Raw genomic sequence first — 21,875 nt, forward strand, 5'->3', positions numbered from 1 at the left:
TGCAATGTTAGCGAGGCCACATGATTAACAGACTTTAACCCATATTCTCCAAGTAGGTCTCTATTAGTAACAAAAATGACATATTTTTTCAGAACCAGATGAAGAAGAGTGTTGATGTTCCAAATAATCATATAATCACACACTACTTACTGCTATTGTGTGCACTTATTTGAAAGTTTTAACTTTATCTTTTTTCTTAGAAAATCATATTTTGTATAAATACCTCTAGGGTATGAGATTCCTCTATTATTTAGTTTATTCTTGTAGAATGCCCCAGGAATCAGTACATGTGGAATTAGGACAACATTTATTTCCAATCAAGGGAGAAGAACAAGTTGGATTAAACAGGTGCCTGCAAAATGTATCCATCCATTCTGGAATTCGAAGTGCTTACAGTTTCTCCCCTCTAAGGAGACTTTCCTTTGGGAATCGGTGTTGGATAAGGATTCAATACCCACCACCTTCTACAACATTTTTTTTCATAATTACATACACCAATGGTATCATCCAGGGTGGTACATCCTCCATCTTTGCACACTCCTTTCAAAATGACACACTGTTTTAGCCCTGGAATAATGCCAGTCTCTCCTGTACAGGAAGAGATTTGACAACATAATCAATTCACCATCAAATTATTGGAAATTTACATAAAGCAATAAACCCCCAGAAGGATGGTTTTGGGATAGGACAGATATTATCAGACACTTAGACAAAAGTAGTGCATTTTTTAGGGAGGGGGGCCAAGAGGATGGACTATACACATCTTGGAGGGGACAGGCTGATTCCCAAAAGCCTTTAGAGAGCTTTTTCTCATCTGGAGCAGTATATTTTAAAATGTATGTGACTGTTGTTGCCTCTACGTCTGGGGAAGGTGTCTTTGGTATTTAGTGAGTAAGGCACCACATTGCTAAATTTTCCACCTGATGGATTGTCCTGCACCAAATGTCAACAATTCCCCCACTAAGAAGCTTTGTTTCAAGGGAAGTACCTATTCTTCCACCTTCCCATCTGTGCTTACATCATCCGTATCATATGGTGCATGTTCTCATCGTCATCTCCTTTTTCAGAAAGTCTATCAAGCCTTCAGTTTTTATTTTAACTAATTTCCCCACTTCAGGACTATGTAAGAAATGCCCTTCCTAGGTTGTTCCATGCTCATTATATATAGATACAGGGAGAGAATTCCTCTCAGAGCTGACAGGTATTTTCTCTTAAGTGGATCCATATGTTTTCTTAATTTGTTTGGCTGCTGAGATGCACGTGGCTAAGTGTGTACTCCAATACAGTAGTTTCCTTTATGCTCAGTACTTTTCCTCTTGCCTTCTCCACACCAACCAAGGTTCATTCTTTCCACAGTGAATTACAGTCGGCATTACATCACAGAGACATTTCTGCTTATGTTCATTAACAGATTTTCGTTCCTCACCATCCTATTAACACCCCCTGTGTGTCACTTTGTTTTTACCATCCTGTAATATACTAACCCTGACTGGCATTTGTTGCTGCCTAACTTCTACAGCTTGACTCACAGTTTGATGCTTTTGAATCTTTTTGTTGTTGTTATAATCACTTTGTATTTAAACTAGGCTCTCATTGTTTCTCCACTCTGTAGAAAAATGTCCCTAGCCAGATAAACCAATGCAGTGTTTTGGAACTGAGTAGTGCTCACAACCTGTGCAAGACTGTGTCCTACCCTTGTTGGAAGGTTCAAACTGGTATTATACTCTGCTATCCAGCTAGCAGTGCATAAACTCAGGGTCTTTGTGTAGCAAGAAAACGGTACAGTGGAGGAGATGGAGGATATCTTGTAATACTACCTCTGCTTTGCCAAGACTATTCTGGAAGAGAAAGTGGCTGTCTTTCAGGGAGAGAACTGAAATCTCCCCAGCCATTTATGGAAGGCACTGGCCCAGCTTCACTGTCTACACAGAGCACAGGCTTCATGCCCAGCACTGTAGCAGTCCTGCTACCAGCTGTTGGCCTTTCCTCTAATAACTTCATCTGCACATTTAGTGTAACGCCTGGTAAGATTGTCAGGTTTTTTAATGAGGCTAAAATCAAAGGTTATCAGTATTGGGAGAGACACAGAAAGTGGCAAGAGTATGGTGTCAAGGAGGCCTCTGTATACGAACTTAGAAGCATCCTGTGCAGAGCGAGGTGGAATGTGTGAGTCTTCAACCAAAACCAAGAGAGCCAACCTCTCCCTGCAGGGTAGAGAATCATAACCCACTACACTGTAAAGTTTAGCCTCCTGGTACTAGTCTAGGGTAGTGCTGTTTTCTCTGCTTGGAAGATGCTTCTTGCATCAATCAAAAGGAATGGGACAATTCATCCCACCAGGGCTGTGCTTCCTGCTAAATGAAGCTTAATTTAAGGAGATGTTCTCTGAGCAGGAAGCCAAGAGTTATAATCTCCGTTTCACCAATGATTGTAACATAGCTTCATGCCCAGCGCACTAGTTCAGGTCAAGAAGATAATATTAAAATTGCCTGGCTTATGAAGAATGGCACTTCTTCCCAGATATTGGCATTTATTTTTAGACTTACTGGTAAAAGGATACATATCTAGAGCAATAAAAGAGAATGGCTCTCTAATACACTTCAGAATTTACATGATATTAATATGTTATAATGGTCATATCACAGGGCATTTGGAGAAAGGATACATATTTAATAATTGCTGCTGAAAAAAGAAACAGTGTAGATGCTCAATTCATATTCTAACATAAATTTCTGTGGATGAAGTGAGAAGAACGTAAAATCACACTAAAATAAAAGACCTTATAGGGATACATTCATCTAATCTTTAAAAGGATATGACTTCCTCAGTATTAGAACTCATTGAGTTATTAACTTTTCAATGTTTCCAGTGATGGTAATACATAGAATTTGGATGGAATAGGCTCTTCTTGGAATTTTATCAATCAAAAAATAAAATGGTAGTTTTCTTTTCTATGCATAATGTAGACTTCAAGCTGTCTTTTGGACCTGTCCAATGTGATCTATTTAAATGTTATGATGTCCAAAGTCTACCCAAAGTTACTGTTAGAAGAATGCTATCATTGTCCTAATTCTTAGGGGGCTAACGAATCAATTGAAGATTTATGCCATTTTATCCCATATTTATGCCTATATTCTCAGCATGTATATGTATGCATGTATGTATATATAAATATATATAAATGTTTCCAATCTTTTCTAGGATACCACAGATTCTTTTTTGGAGAAATGTAAGGATATATGAAGATATATATTCAAGTATTGATTATTTAACATCTTAGACTCTAGGTTAATAAACCAATATTTTCAATTATGTAGTTTCTTTGGAGAAATTTTCTTCATGAAAACAGTGATTTTTTTCACCTGATTATATATTTTTGATAAATGTCTTTAATAAAACTATGATCTAGCCACTCAATTCTCTTCAAAAGAAATTTTGTGAACTAAAATTCATACAGCATTTAAAAAGTTTCTAAGATTATCAGATTGATTTCAGACAACTGATAGGTTCTAAACGCCCAAAGGTCATAGCAGGGATTAAAATCAGGATTTTGAGGATTGTACTAGTATTAAATTGTGCAGATAGGTTGGCAGTTAACTACCTAGTACTAAGAGACAACATACAGCTGTTAACAAAGAAATTCCTTTTCTTTTACCCAAAGAGTGTTCTGGATCTAATTTCATAATATGTATAAGAACAACTCAATATGCAAAAGTAAGGCATTCTGACCTTTTCACGTGGCTTTAATATCCTCTGATCACAAGACACCTGGGCTTTTGAAAGTGATTCCCTCCTGTATAGAATTATAGGAGCTTTTTACAATCCATCCTCCAGGTACTATTGATTTGGGAGGAACAAAGGAGGGATGATCTTGCCTGTCCTGGAGGAAGGAGATGTCAGGACTTGAAAGGCTGGCCTCTGAAAGATTCTTGTCATATTCGTGGGAAGAATAACTCTGCTTCCAACCTCCAATAACCTCCTGTTCTTCACCTTTTCTTTATTTTATTGTGGTAAGAGCACTTAACATGAGGTCTATCTTTTTAAAAAATTTTGAAGTGCTACAGACACAATGCTGTACAGTGAGTTGATCTCTTCATCTTGTGTAACTGAAACTTATACCCATTGAACAGCAACTGCCCTTTTCCTCCTACTCACAGCCCCTGGCAACAACCATTCTACTATCCTTTTGTATGACTTTGACTATATTAGGTACCTCGTATAGGTGGAACCATACAGTTTTTGTCTTCTGTGATTGGCTTATTCACAGAGCATAATGTCCTCCAGGAATAAAATCTTCTTACTTTACTCCATATCTAACTAGGAGATTTTGAGACAGAATGTCTGACAAAAATCAGGGTTACCATTTTTATGTGCATACTCAACACCTGTGGATTGATGAAAACAATATTGACCCTGATTAAACATACCTGGTTCTAGCTGCAGTGTTGCCACTACCTGTGTGACCTTAGTAAAATCATATTCTTTATGTGGACATGGTGGGTTCTATTATCTGCAGTGAAAAAATTGACCATTCATTGCTGTATAATTTTAAATTATTAGCATCATATAATTTTACATTATATGTCACTACACATGTATCTCACTTCAGCTGTGTCTTCTGACTGAAGCTTAGAACCAAATGAGAATTAATTACATGAACTCCTTCAGGAGGAGAAAACCATATGTCAGGTAGATTCTGAGATGTCCACAGATGGGGCAACAGTTAAATAGTTGAGTAACTTTGTATGTAAAAGAATCTCAGAGATGAACCGAGGAAGAAATCTATGTTCAATGATCACTGACATTATTTTGAGGGATATGGACATTATGCCATTATCAATGGAGAGAAGAATTTCATCAGATCTTGCCAGGATCTGGATGAAACAATCTGAATATGACTATATTCTCTTTTCACTTTGATTCTACATTTTGATATTCAAACCTCTGAATCATGGACTGTAAGGATACAACTAAGATTGTTAAAATGCTTCCTATATTATTTTTCTTATGCCTAAAATTTTGCCAGTGAAGCTTCTTCGTGCCACTGTTTATACTTTTTCCAAATTCCTCTGCTCCCAAGTTTCTATTGCTCTTTTATAACTTGATGCAATACTTTTTTGCTGAGCTCTGTCTTATTTACCTAACTTCTACCATTTACAAATATTCCTCACCAATAGATTCTGTATCACTTGCATTCTCTACCCAAGTCTGAACTAATGGCTGGCATCTTCACTCTCTTTATTGGAGAGTGGGGCCCTGATAGCTATTTGCTTTATTTACTAAGCTGTAAGTCACATTTCAAAACTCTTACACCTCTATCTCTTTAATTGGGCCCAATTTTCTAATTATGGAAGCCTTAGATCCCATTTTCTGTTGATAGAACTGCTAGCCCTGCTTCTCAATTTTGACCTCATCAATTCCAAAGGAGATGATCCTGGTGGACTTCTGAATCCCTAAGGATGTGCATTGGAGTCTCCATTAGGATGGCCACAGTATAACTGAACATCCTAATAGGGCCTCCTAAGAAACCTACCTGTACAATCATTCCCAGTCTTACCTTCTGATATTATAGTCACAAAGAGGAGGAAAACAGAAAGGAGGGAATGGAGTCTCATGGTTGAGTGCCCGGCAGAGAGATGAGTGAGCAGGGATGGTGAAACATGGGGCCTTTTATTTGCTTCTAGGGGCCTGAGGTTCCTCTTGGTCAGTGAAGCTTAACAAATAAGGAAATAAAACAGCTTCCACTGGAGTATTTCCAAACCATGGAGTCTCTAAATTTGGTGACAAATTAACCTAATCATAGGAAACCACATAGCTAACACTTTTTTTTATGGGTTCTCAATTTGACCAGAGGTTAATACTTTAGCCGATCTTCTTTTAAAGGAGGTCAAGGAGTAAGGTCATGTGAGTATGTAAGGTCCCTATCACCCCAAGTCCTCTGACTGACAAGGAAACTCTTCCACAAGATATTCTTTTCCACAATAGGGACAATTGCCTAAGACCCATTTGTAAGAGAGTGTTTTTCATTAAGTTATTCCTTAAAAGAGAGACTGCTGTCATGTGTGTACAACGTTCTTATTGGCATCTGAAAGGTGGATACACTTAGTTCACGTTGAAAACTAATATTTTATCATCTGCTATTCATCCTCTATAACTATCTCACATAAGAAGGGTAGTGAGATCAGGAGAGCTAAAAGATCAAAGACAGTGAAAAGTGCACATTATGTCCTCAATAACCATATCTTGTTAAAAGACCCTATTAAAGAGATTCCCTAACCTTTTACCCCATCCCACCGTATATCAACAAAGTATTGAGAGCCTAGGAGTGTACCATTTATCAAGAATCAGTTGACCATAATTCAAATTTACCTAAAACTCATTTACCTACAGATCAATTGCTTAATGGCATATTTCCCTGAATTGATATATTTTTAAAATTGTAAACTTTCAAATGTGTTAGAGTGATATCATCCTTTTTTGAAAAATTGTATATACATTTTTATTTCTTAATTTCAGAATATTACAGGGGTACAAATGTTTTGGTTACATGATTTGCTTTTGTATAGTTTGAGTCAATGTTGTAAGTATGCCCATCACCAAGGTAGTGTGCATTGTACCCGTTAGGTGTGAAATTGCCTGTTCCCTCCTCCCCCTTCCCCCCTACTTGGTCTTCACTGAGTTTTATTATCATATGTGCACATGGGTGTTGATTGATTCATTCCAATTTACTAGTGAGTACATGTGGTATTTGTTTTTCCATTCTTGCGATACTTCACTTAGAAGAATGGTCTTCAGTTCTATACAGGTTGTTACAAAAGGTAACATGCAAAAGATTCACCATTTTTTATGGCTCAGTAGTACTCCATACTGTACATATATCAGATTTTATTAATCTAATAATCCATCGTGTACACATACCACATTTTATTAATCCATTATTGATGGGCACTTGAGTTGTTTCAAAATCTTTGCAATTGTTAATTGTGCTGCAATAAACATTCAAGTGCATGTCTTTTTGATAAGATGACTTTTTTTTCCTTTGGGTAAATACCCAATAGTGAGATTGCTGGATCAAATGGTAGGTCCTCTTTTAGTACTTTGAGGTATCTTCATAGTATTTTCCATAGAGGTTGTATTAGTTTGCAATCCCAGACAGGGTTGCCCACTATCATCACTTCTATTCAACATTTTGCTGGAAGTCCTAGCCAGAGCAAATCAGACAAGAGAAGGAAATCAAGAGTGTCCAAATGGGGAAAGAAGAGGTCAAACTATTACTCTTTCTGATGATATGATCTTATATCTATAAAACTCCAAAGATTCTGACAAGAGTTCCCTGGAAGGGATAAACAAATTCAGCAAAGTCTGATGCTATAAAATCAATGTGCACAAATCAGTAGTATTCATATATGCCAACAACAGTCAAGCTCAGAATCAAATCAAAGACTCAATACCTTTCACAATAGCAACAAAGAAAATAAAACATCTAGGAATATATTTAACTAAGGATGTGAAAGACCTCTATAGGGTAAACTACAAAATACCAAGGAAAGAAATTGCAGAGGATGTAAACAAATGGAAAAACATATCATGCTCATGGATTGGCAGAATCAACAATGTCTATATTACCCAAAGTGATTTACAGATTCAATGTAATCCCCATGAAAATACCATCATCATTTTTTGCAGATCTAGGAAAAATAGTTCTATGCTTCATATGGAACCAGAAAAGACCCCAAATAGCCAAAACAGCGTTAAGTAGTAAGAGCAAATCAGGAGGTATCACTTTACTAGACTTCAAGCTATATTACAAGGCTATAGTAACCAAAACAGCATAGTACTGGCACAAAAACAGACATAGACCTGTGGATCAGAACAGAGAACCCAGATATAAAACCATCCTCATATTGCCATCTGATCTTTGACAAAGCAGACAAAAACATACATTGGGGAAAAGGATCCCTATTCAATAAACAGTGCTGGGAAAATTGGATAGCCCCATGTAGAAGACAGAAACAGCATCCACACCTCCCACCACTCACAAAAATTAATTCACGATGGATAACAGACTTAAACCTAAGACATGAAACTATAAGAATTCTAGAAGAAAATATTGAAAAAACTCTTCTAGATATCAGCCCAGGCAAAGAATTTATGGAGAAGACCCCAAAAGCAATCACAGAGACAACAAAAATAGATACCTGGTACCTGATCAAATTAAAAAGCTTCTACACAGCCAAAGACACAATCAATAGAGCAAATAGACAACCTACAGAATGGGAGAAAATATTTGCATGTTATACATCTGATAAAGGGCTGATAACCAGAAGCTACAAAGAACTCAATCAAATCAGCAAGAACAAATCACACAACCCCATTAAAACGTGGGTAAAACACATGAACAGAAACTTTTCAAAAGAAGATAGACTGTTGGCCAACAAACATATGAAAAAATGCTCAACATCTCTAATCATCAGGGAAATGCAAATCAAAAACCAGAATGAGATGTCATTTTACTCCAGTGCGAATGGCTTTTATGAAAAAGTCCCAAAACAACAAATGTTGGCATTTATATGGAGAGTAGGAACACTGATACACTGCTGGTGGGACTGCAAGCTAGTACAACCTCTATGGAAAGCATTATGGAGATACCTCAAAGAACTAAGTAGAACTACCATTTGATCCAGTAATCCTACTACTGGGTATTTACCCAAAGGAAAAAAAGACATTCTATAAAAAAGACACCTGAACTCAAATGTTTATAACAGCACAATTCACAATTGCAAAGATGTGGAAACAATCCAAGTGCCCATCAATACATGAGTGGATTAATAAAATGTGGTATATGTATACCATGGAGTACTACTCAGCCATAAAAAATATGGTGAATTAATACCTCTTGTATTATCCTATATGGAGTTGGAGACTATTCTTCTAAGTGAAGTATCATAAGAGCGGAAAAACAAATACCACATGTAACACACACATACCATTAAATTGGAACTAATCAATCAACACCTCTGTGCATATATGGAAATAACATTCATTGGAAATCAAGCAGGTGGGAGGGGGGCAGGAAGGGATGGGTAAAATCACACCTAATGGGTACAATGCACACTCTCTGGGGGATGGGCCCGGTACAAAAGCAATTTATGTGACCAAATCATTTGTACCCCTGTAATATTCTGAAATTAAAAAAAAAACAATAAGAGGATAAACAACCCAATAAAAAGTGAGGAAAATAGTTGAACACACATTTTACCAAGGAATGTGTACATATGGCTAATAAACACATGAAAACATTAAAAAATGTTATATAATGTAGGATTCCATTTATATGACATTACGGAAAAGGCAAAAATGGAGGGAAAGAGCAGATCAATGGTTTCTAGTACTTGGTGGAGGGGAGAGGAGTTGACCTCAAAGGAGCTTAAGGGAACTTTGTGGGAAGATGCAAATGCTTTGATTGTTTTGGTGGCTCCATTTCCATACACATTTGTCAAAATTTGTTGAAATGTATGTCTACAAAGAATAAATTTTACTGAATGTAAATTCTAACTCATCATTCTTTTAGCTAGCTTGTGCATAGTATAACATCATCCAAATCTTTAATTTCAAATTTTCTGTATCTTTCCTTCTTTATTTTAAAACAACATAGAGTTCAATTTTGTTTTTATTTTACTTTATTTATTCATATGTAATATGAAATCTTTAGTATTTAAATGAGAAAATCATATATTTAACTTTTACTCTACTTATTTTTGTTCATCTTTATTTGCATTTTTTGGTATTAATTGCTTTTAATCATCCCATTTATCTTCATTAATGAATTAATTTTGAAGATTTTTAAAACCATGGCTATTATATTATGCTCAATTACTTAATGTCCACCTTCTAGATATTGAACCAGTATTGAAACACCTTTGTGACCTTTACAGTCTATCATAATGTTATCATTATCTTTTAATTTACTTGCATTGCACTTTAAAAGCTAAAAAGATGTCATCAGAGATCTCTTTTCATGTCTGAAATTCAACCTTCATTGTCTTCAAAAATTTTTAATTTTTAGTTTTTTAATTGACATGTAATAATTGTACATATTTATGGGACACAAAGTGATATTCTGATACATTTATACAATGGATACTTAGATACATGTATACAAATAGGGTAATTTGCATATCTATCACGTCAAACATTTATCATTTCTTTCTGTTGGTAACATTCAAAATCCTCCCGTCTAGCCATTTGAAAATATACAATATTGTTAGCTATAGTCACCCTCCAGTGTAGAACACTAAAACTTATTCCACCTGTCTAGCTGTAATTTTGTTTCTATTAGCCAAGCTCTCCTTATCTTCCCTTCCCCTCCCCTTCCCACCTTCTAATTACCACAATTCTATTTATATCTTCATCTTCACAACTTTCTTGTTAATCTTTTGTTTTTTTCTGTGACAATTTGAAAAACTCCTTTTAAAAAAATACGTGGAATTTCTCACTTTTAAAGATACAGTTTGGATCTGCAAATGAATCACAAAGAAATAGAATCTGGGTATATTTGAAATTAATATTTGTTTATTTTAATTGACAAGGGAAAACAGAGGCTGGTTATGAAGCCGGAAGTGTTTAATATGTATATACTAATGTTCTTAGGTACAAAAAACTTTCCTTTGGATGCTTTTCCTAGTTTCATTTCAACTTAGGCTTAAGAGGTTCTTCATATTCTGAAAATACAACTGGTGTTGGAATTGGTAGAAGAATCCACCACACTCTACAGCATTTCCACCTTCTTCGGCAGCCGCCAACTTCGTCTTCTGATATTTTGCAGATATTTCTTCTGCAGATGCCAGACAGATTGAGACAGTGGCCTTCAGAAGAAGACATACCACTTCTTACTGCAGCGGGAGAGATCCAGTCAGATAATTAGTCAATGGATGGAGTACTAAACCATATGCACTCTCAAGTAACAGAGTAATTCTTGGACGAGCATTTCTATTAAATATGTGGGGAAACATGCTGGACAAATGATCCAGTTTCTTCTGCTAGAGGCTTCCCCAAAGAGGGTGGACCATTGCTCCCCCATTCTGACCCTCATGCTCACTCACTTTCTTCTTTAACCAGAAGCTCAAATATTAAGAAAAAAAAACCCTTTTTTTCTTATAATTTTTGGGCATGTCTAATTTAGACTTCAAAAAAGAACTTTGGTAAATATCAAATAAAACAAAAAGGGATGGAAAAAATGTATGTTCTAAGTATACTAATTTCTTCATTACTTTACTTCTTTATGTGGGTCTTCAACAAATACTTACTAAGTTTCTATTTACCAGGCATTTTTTGTACTAATAATAGAACAGTAAAAATGGGAGAAACATTTCTTAACTCTCACAGAACTTACGTGCAGTGAAGAAAATCTGACCATACCAAAAATAAGGAGTGGGGAACCTGCGGCCTTCTATTTTAATAAAATCCTTCCATTTTTATTAACACATTTTTGTTCATCTGCTATATTTTTATTGTATGTTAAAAACAAATCTAGCATTTGCTCTGTAAAATTTGGATTCGGTCAAAGGTTACACTTAAAGGACCTAGAAGGCCACATGTGGCCTTAAGTCCACAGGGACCGTCCCTTGCTTAGTTTACTTGGAGGACAGCAAGGAAACCTGTGTGGGTGGAGCATATTGGAAAAGGAATGAGTTTTATAAGATATAAGGTAAGGTGAAACAGGATCAAGATCGTGTATGGCTCTAGCTCACTGATAGCTTGCAAATGCATGTATCTGCTGTCGAAGTTGGCTCACTTCACTTCCCTTAACAATCCACATGGTAATTCTTCTTTCAAATGTTTACTGTTTTATCTTTTTTACCTCCTTTCCCCCACATCATTTAGATAGGGCTAAAGTGAGGGTTTCAGGAAAAAAGATTGTGTGGGAACTCAGTTGTGGCGCTAGTCTAATGCCCAAGTAGAGGTATAAGTTATGCTGTTGGATAATTTATTACAAGCTTGGAGTTCAGAAGAGAGGTCTGGCAGGAGAATTTAAAAGGACAGGGCAAGCTGAGACCCCCAAGGAGTGGATGGAGAGACAGAAGAGGACCAGGAACGGTGCCCCGGGGCTCTTTGATGCAAAGAGTTATGGGAAGAGATAAGGAAGCAGCAAAGGAAACTGAGGAGGTAGCTCCAGTGAGATGGGCTGAGAATCAAGTGAATGTGGTACCTGGAAGCCACGTGAAGACAGTGCATTATGAAGAAGGCACGACCATTCATGTCAAACGCTGACGACAGGGCAAGCAAGGTTGCAGTGAGAAATGCCCACTGGATCTGGCAACGTGGAGATTATTGGTTACTTTGACAAAAGCACTATCAGTAGTAGGGTGTAAAAAACAGGGAGAATGACTGATTGGGATGTATTTATGAGACAACGAGAGGAGAGGAATTGGAGACAGAGAGTATGGATAACTATTTTAAGGTGCTCTGCTGCAAAACGGAGCAAAGAAATGAGGTGACAGCTGGCACTGGAACAAAAGCAAGGAAGTATTCTTTCTTCAGATCAGAGAAACAACAGTATATTTGTATGTTGATGGTTACAATCCAGTAGGAAGAAAACTGGCAGTATAGTGAACTGTAGCGGAGAAATTCTTAAGTACACAGAGGAGATGGAATATAGTGTACACATTTAAAATATTTTTAACAATTTTCTTTGAATCTCTGGAATATCTGTTGTGATGTCAACCTGAGAGGTCATTCCTGAGATGCTTATTTTAAATATGCTCTTGTTTTTTTCCTAAGTGTCACCAGATTATTAGAGAGTGTATTAGTCTTTCAAAATGCAGCTTTTTGTTTTGTTGATCTGTTGTATATTTTTCTTTCTCACTTGTTTCATTATTTCATATTTTTGTATTTATCATTTTCTTCCCTTTATCTTCTTTAGGTTTACTTTGCTGCTTTCTTCTAAAGTCCCAAGAGGCATGCCTAGCCCATTAACTTTCAGTCATTTCCTTTTTTTGCGTCGTAGTTACGTGTTATTCATTACTGTGTGACAAACCTGTAACACACCATGATCAGCACATCTCGTGTGTTTACTCGTGTTGTTTCACTTGTCTGACGTTCCTTTAATTCTCCTCTCTAGTCCTCAGGTTCACTTTGCAAATAATTTTTTATTTATAACCATATACTGTCATGATTTCTTTTGTAAAGTCTGTTATATTTTGTTTGTTTGTTTGTTTATACTTTGCCCAGTCTCGTAAAAAGAATGAGTTTCCTTCTTCTCAAACTCCTTGTTGCCAAACAGCCATTCTTTAACTTCCCACTTATCTTGCAATAATCATTCTTTTATATATTTGTCTCTTCCCATAAACCTTGCAGACCCGGTGAAAAGCACTTAGCACTAGGTCCACCCGTCTCTCTGACCCAGCACGTGATTATGATAGCAGATGTCGCTAGCTGCAATTCAATCCTGTCACATCTAACTGCCTACAGAGAAATTTCCACGCCTCACCAAGGCATCCCAAGATACAAAGTAAGGATAAAGCAGAATGTGATCTCACTGGGCAGTTAGGTTAATGGTAGTAGAATGGTCTCTTTCCTCTTTTGCCCTGTTATAATCCTGCAGAAGCTGTTGATATTAGGTTTCTGAACCCGTAGGGCTGATTCCAGATCGTGTCTGACCTGCCAGGTAGCTTCTAAACTGCAGGTCCCTAGAGCCAGTTACGGACTTACCTGAGGGTAAGAGAGTCAGGAGGAGGAGGAGAGTGGAGAGAAGCAGACGGAGTCTCATGGCTGCGAGGCCAGTGAGGAGAGGCTTCGCCGCGGTGGAGCCTGAAGTCCCTGAGTATGGCAGGTCCGGGGCTTTTTATGGTGCTGCCTGGACCTGTGGTTTGTTCTTGGTTAGTAGAGCCTGACAAAGAGAGAGTATCTTAGTCTCCCACAGGAAATGTCCAGGGACACAAAAGGACATAAACGTGGCGATAACTCAATGGATGAGAAATCAGTTGGTTATCGCTCTTCCTTTCCCAAAGTCTCAGGGTATCCGCCCCGTCAGCTGCTCTCTTTGCTGTTTTCTCCTTGCACCTACGTCAGTCACACTTTAAGGTGAAGGCATATTTCGACCTCTTTTTAGATTTTGTGACTTTTTAAAATAGATTTTTATTTTTTATGAATGTTGATATTTCAATGAAATGATGGCTTTAAAAAAGACGGCCCACTATTTCTTTGGGTTTAGATGTGGGTGGATCACTGCATCTTCTGATTCACTTACAGCTTTTCTGTTTCACTTTTGCTCATCTTCCCCCTCCACCCAGCCCCCTCCTTGCACCATCAAACCTCACTCAGGCAACCATACCTTTGGCCATTGAAAAAATAGCATCCCGTTTATTTTTTGTTTTATTTTGCCAAATGTTATTTGCATTCATTCTATGCCTTTACCATATTATTTCATTTTTTATTCCCACTCCAACATTATTGATTGCAGGGCAGAAGGAAATATAATTTCTGTAAGATGTTGTGTGTACTGTTTTATATATGTATCTACCAAGGTGTTCTATGTTGAATAATTAGGAAATTGGCATTTTAAATGCTTGATATCAAAATTCTTTATGAATATTTAAATAAATAGAGATTTTTGTAATATTTGGTGAAATTCACTAAGGTTTTAGTTGAATAATATGGTAATTCATTAATATTTTTTCAATTTGTAGGAAAAGAATATAGGATCCAGTTATCTAGACATACATTTTCCATTATATTTTCAAAACTACATTAGATTATGACAATGAAGAATGTCTGCATTTTCTTATGCAGTATTAAGTCTCAGTGTTTCACTTAACATTTTTCTGGAAAAATTTCTCATCTCCCCTTCCCATCATCCCTCTCCCTTCATGCCTCTCTTAATTAGGTCGAATTTGCATCAACGTTTCTGGCTGACTGGTTATTTGATTTTAAATGTTAACTTTCAGTTAATGACCTTTCCTAATTCTCTCTGCTTATTGGTTACTGATTGAAGCATAACAAATTACCCCAACACAAAACGGCTTGAAACAACTTTTCTGTAATTATAGTTTCTGTAATTATTATACAGGAATTATTTCTGTATTGTCATATAGTTTTTGTAGGTTGGGAGTCTCTCACAAGGCTGCAGTCATCTCAAGGCTTGATTTTGAGGGATCTGCCTCCGAGTTCATTCACACGGTGTTGGCAGGATCCAGTTCCTCGTGGCCTGTTGGACTGAAGCCACTCTCAGCTCCTTGGCATGGACCCCACATGGGCCTCTCTCCATAGAGCATTTTACAACATGGTAGCTGGATTTACCAGAGAAAGCAAGTGAGAGAGCAAGGGATAATACGAGAGAGAGAGAGAGAGAGAGAGAGAGGGGGGGGGGGAGAGAGAGAGAGAGAGAGGAGAGAGAGAGAGAGGAGAGAGAGAGAACAAGAGGGAAGTTTTAGTCTCCTAGAACCTTATCACAGGCTGGCGACATCCATCACTTTTTGCTGTCTTTGATTCATGAGAAGCAAGCCAGTTGGTCCAGGCCACGCTCAAGGGGAGGGGACGACACAAGGGCACAAAAACCAGGAGGCAGGGCTCATAGGGAGCTGTGTCAGAAGCTGCAACTCTACAGATTGTATAAATTTTTAGTGGATGTTTTTCCCTCATTAAAAAAATTTCATTAGCAAATGCTAAACAATTCTTGTCTTTTACTTTCTTTCTTTTTAAAAAATATATATTTACTCTTATACCTTTCTTTTGACTAATTACAGAGACTAGGATTTTCAGAACAATTTAAAATATTTTAATTTGTAGGTAGAGAAAATCCTTATTTTAATACTTGCTTCTTTCATCATTGTGCATGGTGCTGATAGTTGGTTTAAAGTATATTTTCAGCAAGGCAACTGTATACACATTATTATTCATATGCATATAATGTGACATAAGATTACATATTTCATATCTCAGTCTTTTATTAGTAAAACAGTCACCTTTGGCTTAATGCTTGGTCTTTAAGAGTTCCTTTCCCTCACCCTGTTTCTCCCTAAATTTGTATCATTTTGTGTTTGTGAGTGGAAGGGGTAGTGTTGGTGATCTTTTGTTAGTGGGAAACTTGGAAATCATGTTTAAGTGGATATACTACAGAAGATAATCATTGTCAGGACTATTCAATTTAGTAGAATAAAATTTTACATTTTACGTCATAATCATAAATATTGTGTAGGAGTGATGTTAGCTTATCTGAACAGTAAACCAGCATAAGAAATATTTTCATTATCATTGTCCTTGTGGTTATTAAGGATGTGTTTTAATTACTTTGTTTTCTTATTTTAGTTTTCATTTTGTTATTAAATTGCAGGTACATTGCTTTATGATAAAATATCCTTGTCTGTGCTATTTCTACTCAGAAGAAACTATCGAGGATCTCGGGAGGGCTCATCTATAGCCAATTCTTCTTTATGTTCTGTGGAAAATAGAAACTAACTTATGTCTTACATTATCAGTGTTTAGAGTTGAACTTAAGTCTTCTAGATTTTACCTAATGAACCATTGTTTTAGTTTATTTTTGGTTTTAATGTGTTTTTCACCTACTTGATCTATCAATTACGATGAAATATAGTCTGCATCATTACTCTTTTTCCATGTATCCACTAGGTGCCCAGACCTGTTTATCTTATAGACATATAGGATAAGGTAGTGGCAACAGCAGCAGCAACAGGAAACAGTGGTACCACAGTGAGAACAGTGTTTCATGTTTTGAATCGTCACACCTTTGTTTTGACACGCAAGTGTTTTAAGTGACTATGTTGTAAACTCACTTGTAATTTCTCTGACAGATTTTAAGTAATCTGGAGAAGCAATGTTCCAGGGTAAAATATAAAGAAAAGTACAAAACTAGGGGAATGAATTTAGTCAGATTCATTTGGGCAATCAGATCTAACACTAATCAAGTCAGAAATTAGACACTTTCGGAAGATGGAGAAGCAAAAACAAGAGAGAAACCATGTGCAAGAATAAGCATGTTAACAATTACGCTGGCGTGTCCAGGAATTACTTTCATGTGCTGCGTGTCTGTGAAGTAAAGGCACCGCATGCCAAAGGGGTGGGTGTGGGTGAGTGGCCTGCACCTCTTCAGAGGTGGGACTTGGGCTTCCCTAGGAAGGCCACAGCGTGATCTTGAGGCAGGACATTGGTCTTCCTCTGGCACCTCTGGTCCTTATCACTGTGCAAAGCCTACAGCAGGGTTTCCAAATCTCAGCACTGTTGACATTTCCTAGGATGTGTAGTAGCATCCCTGGCCTCTACCTGCTAGATGCTGGCAGCACCTTTCTGGTCGTCACAACCCAAAATATGTCCGGACATGTCCATTTATGTGCTAGAGGCAAAACCATCTCCACTGGAAATACATGGTCTACAGTATCTAAATCCTCATCCCAGACTTTTCTTTCTCCCTAGCCATTTGAACTAATAATGCAGGGTTAGGTTGGACTCTAGGATTGTCAGATTGCAGCTGACTTTGAATGAACTCAAGGGAAAGTTTGGGTTATGTGAATATGTCAGGTGCAGAGTCAAATCGGATTCTCTCTGTGCACATTATACTTTGGACCACAAGAGAGAATTATGCAGTTTTTTCTGCATGACTGAGTCTCCTCCAGGTTTTTATCTGCCCTGTAGTTGTGCCAAGCCTCAAAGGGACAGGAAAGTTATGGGGGTGGAAGCTATGCTCACTCTGGAAGGTCGTGTTCTGGGTGGAGGAATACAGCAAATTCTCATAAATGATTTTTAAAACTTATTTTATTTTATATGTATTTGCTGCCTACAACACGATATTTTAAAGTATACATGCTTTGTGGGATGACTAAATCTGGCTAATTAACACGTGCATTACCTCACAGGGATCAGTTTTGTGGTGAGAATGCTCAGAGAGTGGACGTAAAGTATAAATAAAACTGTATTATTGACATTCCAGCAATGTGTTCTTCTCTAATATAAGTATTTGGATACAACTAGTTTAGTTCAAAATGCTACTTTACCTTCTTCCACACATTTTGATATGCTGTGTTTTTATTTTTATTCAATTCAAAATGCTCACTAATTTTGATTTGGAAGTTTGTTGTTTAATTTCCAGATATCTGAGAATTTTAAAAAACATTGGGTATTAATTTCTAGTTTAATTCTATTAAGGTCACAGATCATACTTTGTATGACTTAGATCATTTTTTTTTCAAGACTTGTTTTGTGGCCCAGAACATGGTCTATATTGGTAAATGCACACTTCAATGTTTATTCTGCTGTTGTTATGTGAAGTTTTCTGTAAATATTCGTTAGATTAAGTTGGTTAGTATTTTCCAGGTCTTCTAGCCTCCACTGAACTTATGTGCTTTTATTTTATTCATGACTGAAAGAGAAATGTTAAGTTCTCCAATTGTAAGTGCGTATTTAGCTATTTCTCTTCTCTGTCTCTCTCTCTTTGCTTCGTGTATTTTAAAGGTCTATTGTTAGGTGCACACATATTTGGGACTTTTATATCTTCTTGTTAAATTAACCTTGGTACTATTATGTGATGTCCTTCTACATCCCTGGTAATAATTCATGTTTTTAAGTTTATTTTATCTGATATTAAACTAACAGCTACAACTTTCTTTTGATTAGTATTTACGCGGTATATCTTTTTCATCCATTTACTTTTAACCTAAATATTTTTACATATAAAGTGAATTTCTTATAGATCACAACATAGTTGGGTTTTCCTGTTTATCCACTTACACCATCTACCTTTTAATTGGTGTGTTGGACAACTCATAAGTGAAATGATTATGGATATGGTTGGATTAAAATCTATCATCTTATTAGATACTATGTTTTTCTTCCTTCTGTTTTATTTTAACTTTTTGTCTTTTTAAAGCATGTTGTCTTAAGTCACTAAGTTTTGGGGTAATATGTTATGAAGTAATAGATAATTAATACACAACCCACCTCACATATAGTATAAGAAATCCTACAACTGTAAGCTCCCGATTTCTCCCTCATATATTTGTTGCCATATCTTTTACTTCTACATATGTTTGTTGCTACTATTTTTGACTTAGTAAATTATTTGTAAGATAATTAGAAATTTAAAAGACCTTTTATATTTACTTTCATTTTAGCTATTTCCATAGTTTTTCATTTCTTTATGTAGATAATGTTTTTGTCCAATATTATTATATTTTCTGCTTAAAGAACTTCCTTTCACATTTCTGTATTGAAAACTGATGGTAATGAATTCTTTCAGGTTTTGTTTGTCTGAAAAAATATTTCTCTCTCACTTTTTAAAATAATGTATTCTTTGTATAGAAAATTCTGAGTTGACAGGTTATTATTATTATTTTTTTTGGCACTTTAAAGAGATGTCATTTTTTTGTTTGTTTGTTTGCTTGCTTGCTTGCATAGTTGCTCATGAGTAGCTGACGTAATTATTATCTTTACCTCTCTGTATACAATTTTTTTCTCTGGCTGGTTTTAAGACTTTTTCTGTTCTACTTTGTTTACAGCAGTTTGAATATTACGTGTGTGTGTGTGTGTGTGTGTGTGTGTGTGTGATTTATACTGCTTGGAGCATTTTATATCCAATTTTTCAGATTTTTGAATCTGTGATTTAATGTCTTTCCTTATTCTGGAGAGTTTTCTAGTAATTATCTCTTTAAATATCCCGCCTGCCTTGTTCTCTCTTTCTCCTCCTTTTGAGATTCTAAATACACATGCATTAGACCATTTGATATTGTCCACAAGTCTTGAATACTGTGTTTTTAGCATCTATTTTTTCTCTTTGTATGTCAGCGTGGGATTTTTGATGGAGTGTGCAGGCACTGGTGGTGGCAGGATGCTGGTTTAACCCCCCAGCCGCAGACAATGTGCGTGGGTGCTGGTGGTGGCAGTCAGCAAGTGGGCCTAAGCCCAGGTGCCCCAGTAGTGTGTGTGAGTGACAGCTGCAGTGAGCAGGTGGTTGGACAGCCTGCTCGGATGGTGGTAGTGATTGTGGTGGTTGGGGTGGGCCTGTCCTCAGGCCGTGGGACAGTGCCCAGGGAGGCCAGTCCCCAGGCCCTTTGGAGGTGACAGCAGGTGTGTGGTGGCCCTGCTGCTGGGGGCCAAGGTTGCTGTCGGTAGCAGCAGCCCCAGGCAGGCAGCTCTCAGCCTCTGGAAAGTGCACACTTTGGCTCCTTTTGCACCCTCTGTGGTGCCCTGCACTGCCCCTTCCCCAGGGCACAGGACACTACATGGCTAGAGTGCTGGGGGCCAGGCTGCACTGCTGGTCCAGCCCAAGTGGAGACTCTACAGCTCTCTGAGTGGATGTAGGGGGATGTCAGTGAGCTCCGGGGATGTGGAGATGAAGGGGCTGTTGAGCCCCATAGCAGGACATAGTCTGGTGGGGGCTGGACTATCCAAATGGTGCCAAGCTGCAGCTGTTTGGGTCTCAGGGAGTGTACAGGACACAGTGTGAACTGCCTCTCTGGGACAGTGATGTCACATGGACTCCAGGCAGATCCCTAAACCAGTTTCAGGGCCTTCGAGGGCTGAGGGCCTCTCCCGTGGCTGAGGCTGCAGGGAGTCCGCAGTGGGATGTGGACCACTGGGCACCTCTCACTTGCCTTCCCCATGCTGGGGACTCCCTCCCATCCCTGCGTCGGTCCTGGCTGGGCTGGCTGCTTTGCTTCTCTCAGAGGTTCCCTGTCGCTTCCCTGCTGAATCCCAGTATTCCCTGTTAGGTGCTCTGTTCAATGTGTGGTTGTCTGCTCTCGGTTTTGGTCTTTGCAGAGGAGGTGAGTGCTGGGGCCTTTATTCAGCCACCTTGAAGCTCCCCCAACAATGGAAGAATGAAATTCATTGCGATGGCCTTAATATACTTGTCCTAGCTGCTTCTCTTCCAGGCAGGTGCTTGCCCCAAGGAGTAAATAACATACAGTGCAACAATATATTAAAGGGTCAGTTGGTGATGTAATTTCCCGAGTAGTTCTGAGGAAAATTGGCACTTCTACAAGAGCAGAGGTGGTCGGAATTTGTATAAGTCTCTGAGAGTTTGAGTCCAACATTTTGGACTTTCTGAGAGTTTGAATGGGCCAAAGTGGCACAACTTTACATTCCCTGTTGGCCAGATCAGACAAAGCGGAGCATAAAATCCAGTCAATATCCTTGTAAATATCTCGATTCTATACTCTTTCAATGATCAGGGCAAGGCCTCCGTAACTTTACACAAAAGAAAACTCTTATCAATGAGAGTGTCTTTATAGGAAGCAACTAAAACTATGTCTACATTGAACAAGATGATGACGTGTGGAGGAAAGACTTGGTGGCTGTGGTGGGCAGAATAATGCCCCCTCTCCGCTGTAGCGGTTCACGCTCTGATCCCTGGAACTTGTGACTGTGTCACCGTACGTGCCAAGGGGAATTGAGACCACAGGTGGAACTAAGGCTGCAATCAGCTGACCTTCAAATAGAGAGATTACCTTGGATTATCCAGATGGGCCCAATACAATCATGAGAGTCCTAAGAAAATGAAAGAGGAAGCAGATGAATTGAGAGTCATGGGATGTGAGAAGGACCTAACCCACCGTTGCTGGAATAAAGGTGGAGAAAGGCAACCACAGAGCCTCAGAAGGGAGCTGACTGCCGACTGCTCGATTTTGGCCCCCTGAGGTTCCTGCCAAACTTCTAACCTACAAAACTGACAGATAATAAATTGTTGTTTTAAGCTACCACATTTGTGTTAATTTGTTGCAGTAGCCATAGGAAGGCAAAGCAGTGGTTCATGACACAGAAAAAAATGCTGACGGGTCATGCCCAGTGAAAGTCAGGAACTAGAGAAATTCTCTGCATCTCTGGCAGGAATTCATAGACAGAGCCAGAGCACTGCTTTTGAAGAGGCT

General features: G+C 37.9%; 1 protein-coding gene across 1 annotated transcript; it reads right to left on the bottom strand.

The window, feature by feature from the left end:
* Positions 1–288: 288 nt before the first annotated feature.
* Positions 289–5,631, bottom strand: DEFB130B (defensin beta 130B). The gene is made up of 2 exons (XM_045535612.1): positions 5,558–5,631; positions 289–588 (listed from the first exon to the last, which is right to left on the bottom strand). Exons 1-2 carry the CDS (start codon positions 5,613–5,615, stop codon positions 407–409), a joined length of 240 nt encoding a protein of 79 aa, XP_045391568.1. The 5' UTR covers positions 5,616–5,631; the 3' UTR covers positions 289–406.
* Positions 5,632–21,875: the final 16,244 nt, after the last annotated feature.

Source organism: Lemur catta, chromosome 22, assembly GCF_020740605.2.
Source record: "Lemur catta isolate mLemCat1 chromosome 22, mLemCat1.pri, whole genome shotgun sequence".
NCBI lineage: Eukaryota > Metazoa > Chordata > Mammalia > Primates > Lemuridae > Lemur > Lemur catta.

Excerpts from the sequence above, each read along its gene's own strand:
- DEFB130B (XM_045535612.1), bottom strand. The coding sequence starts at position 5,615 with ATGAGACTCCATTCCCTCCTTTCTGTTTTCCTCCTCTTTGTGACTATA. Across the intron at positions 589-5,557 it reads TGTGACTATAATATCAGAAG|GAGAGACTGGCATTATTCCA; the intron begins GTAAGACTGGGA and ends CTTCCTGTACAG.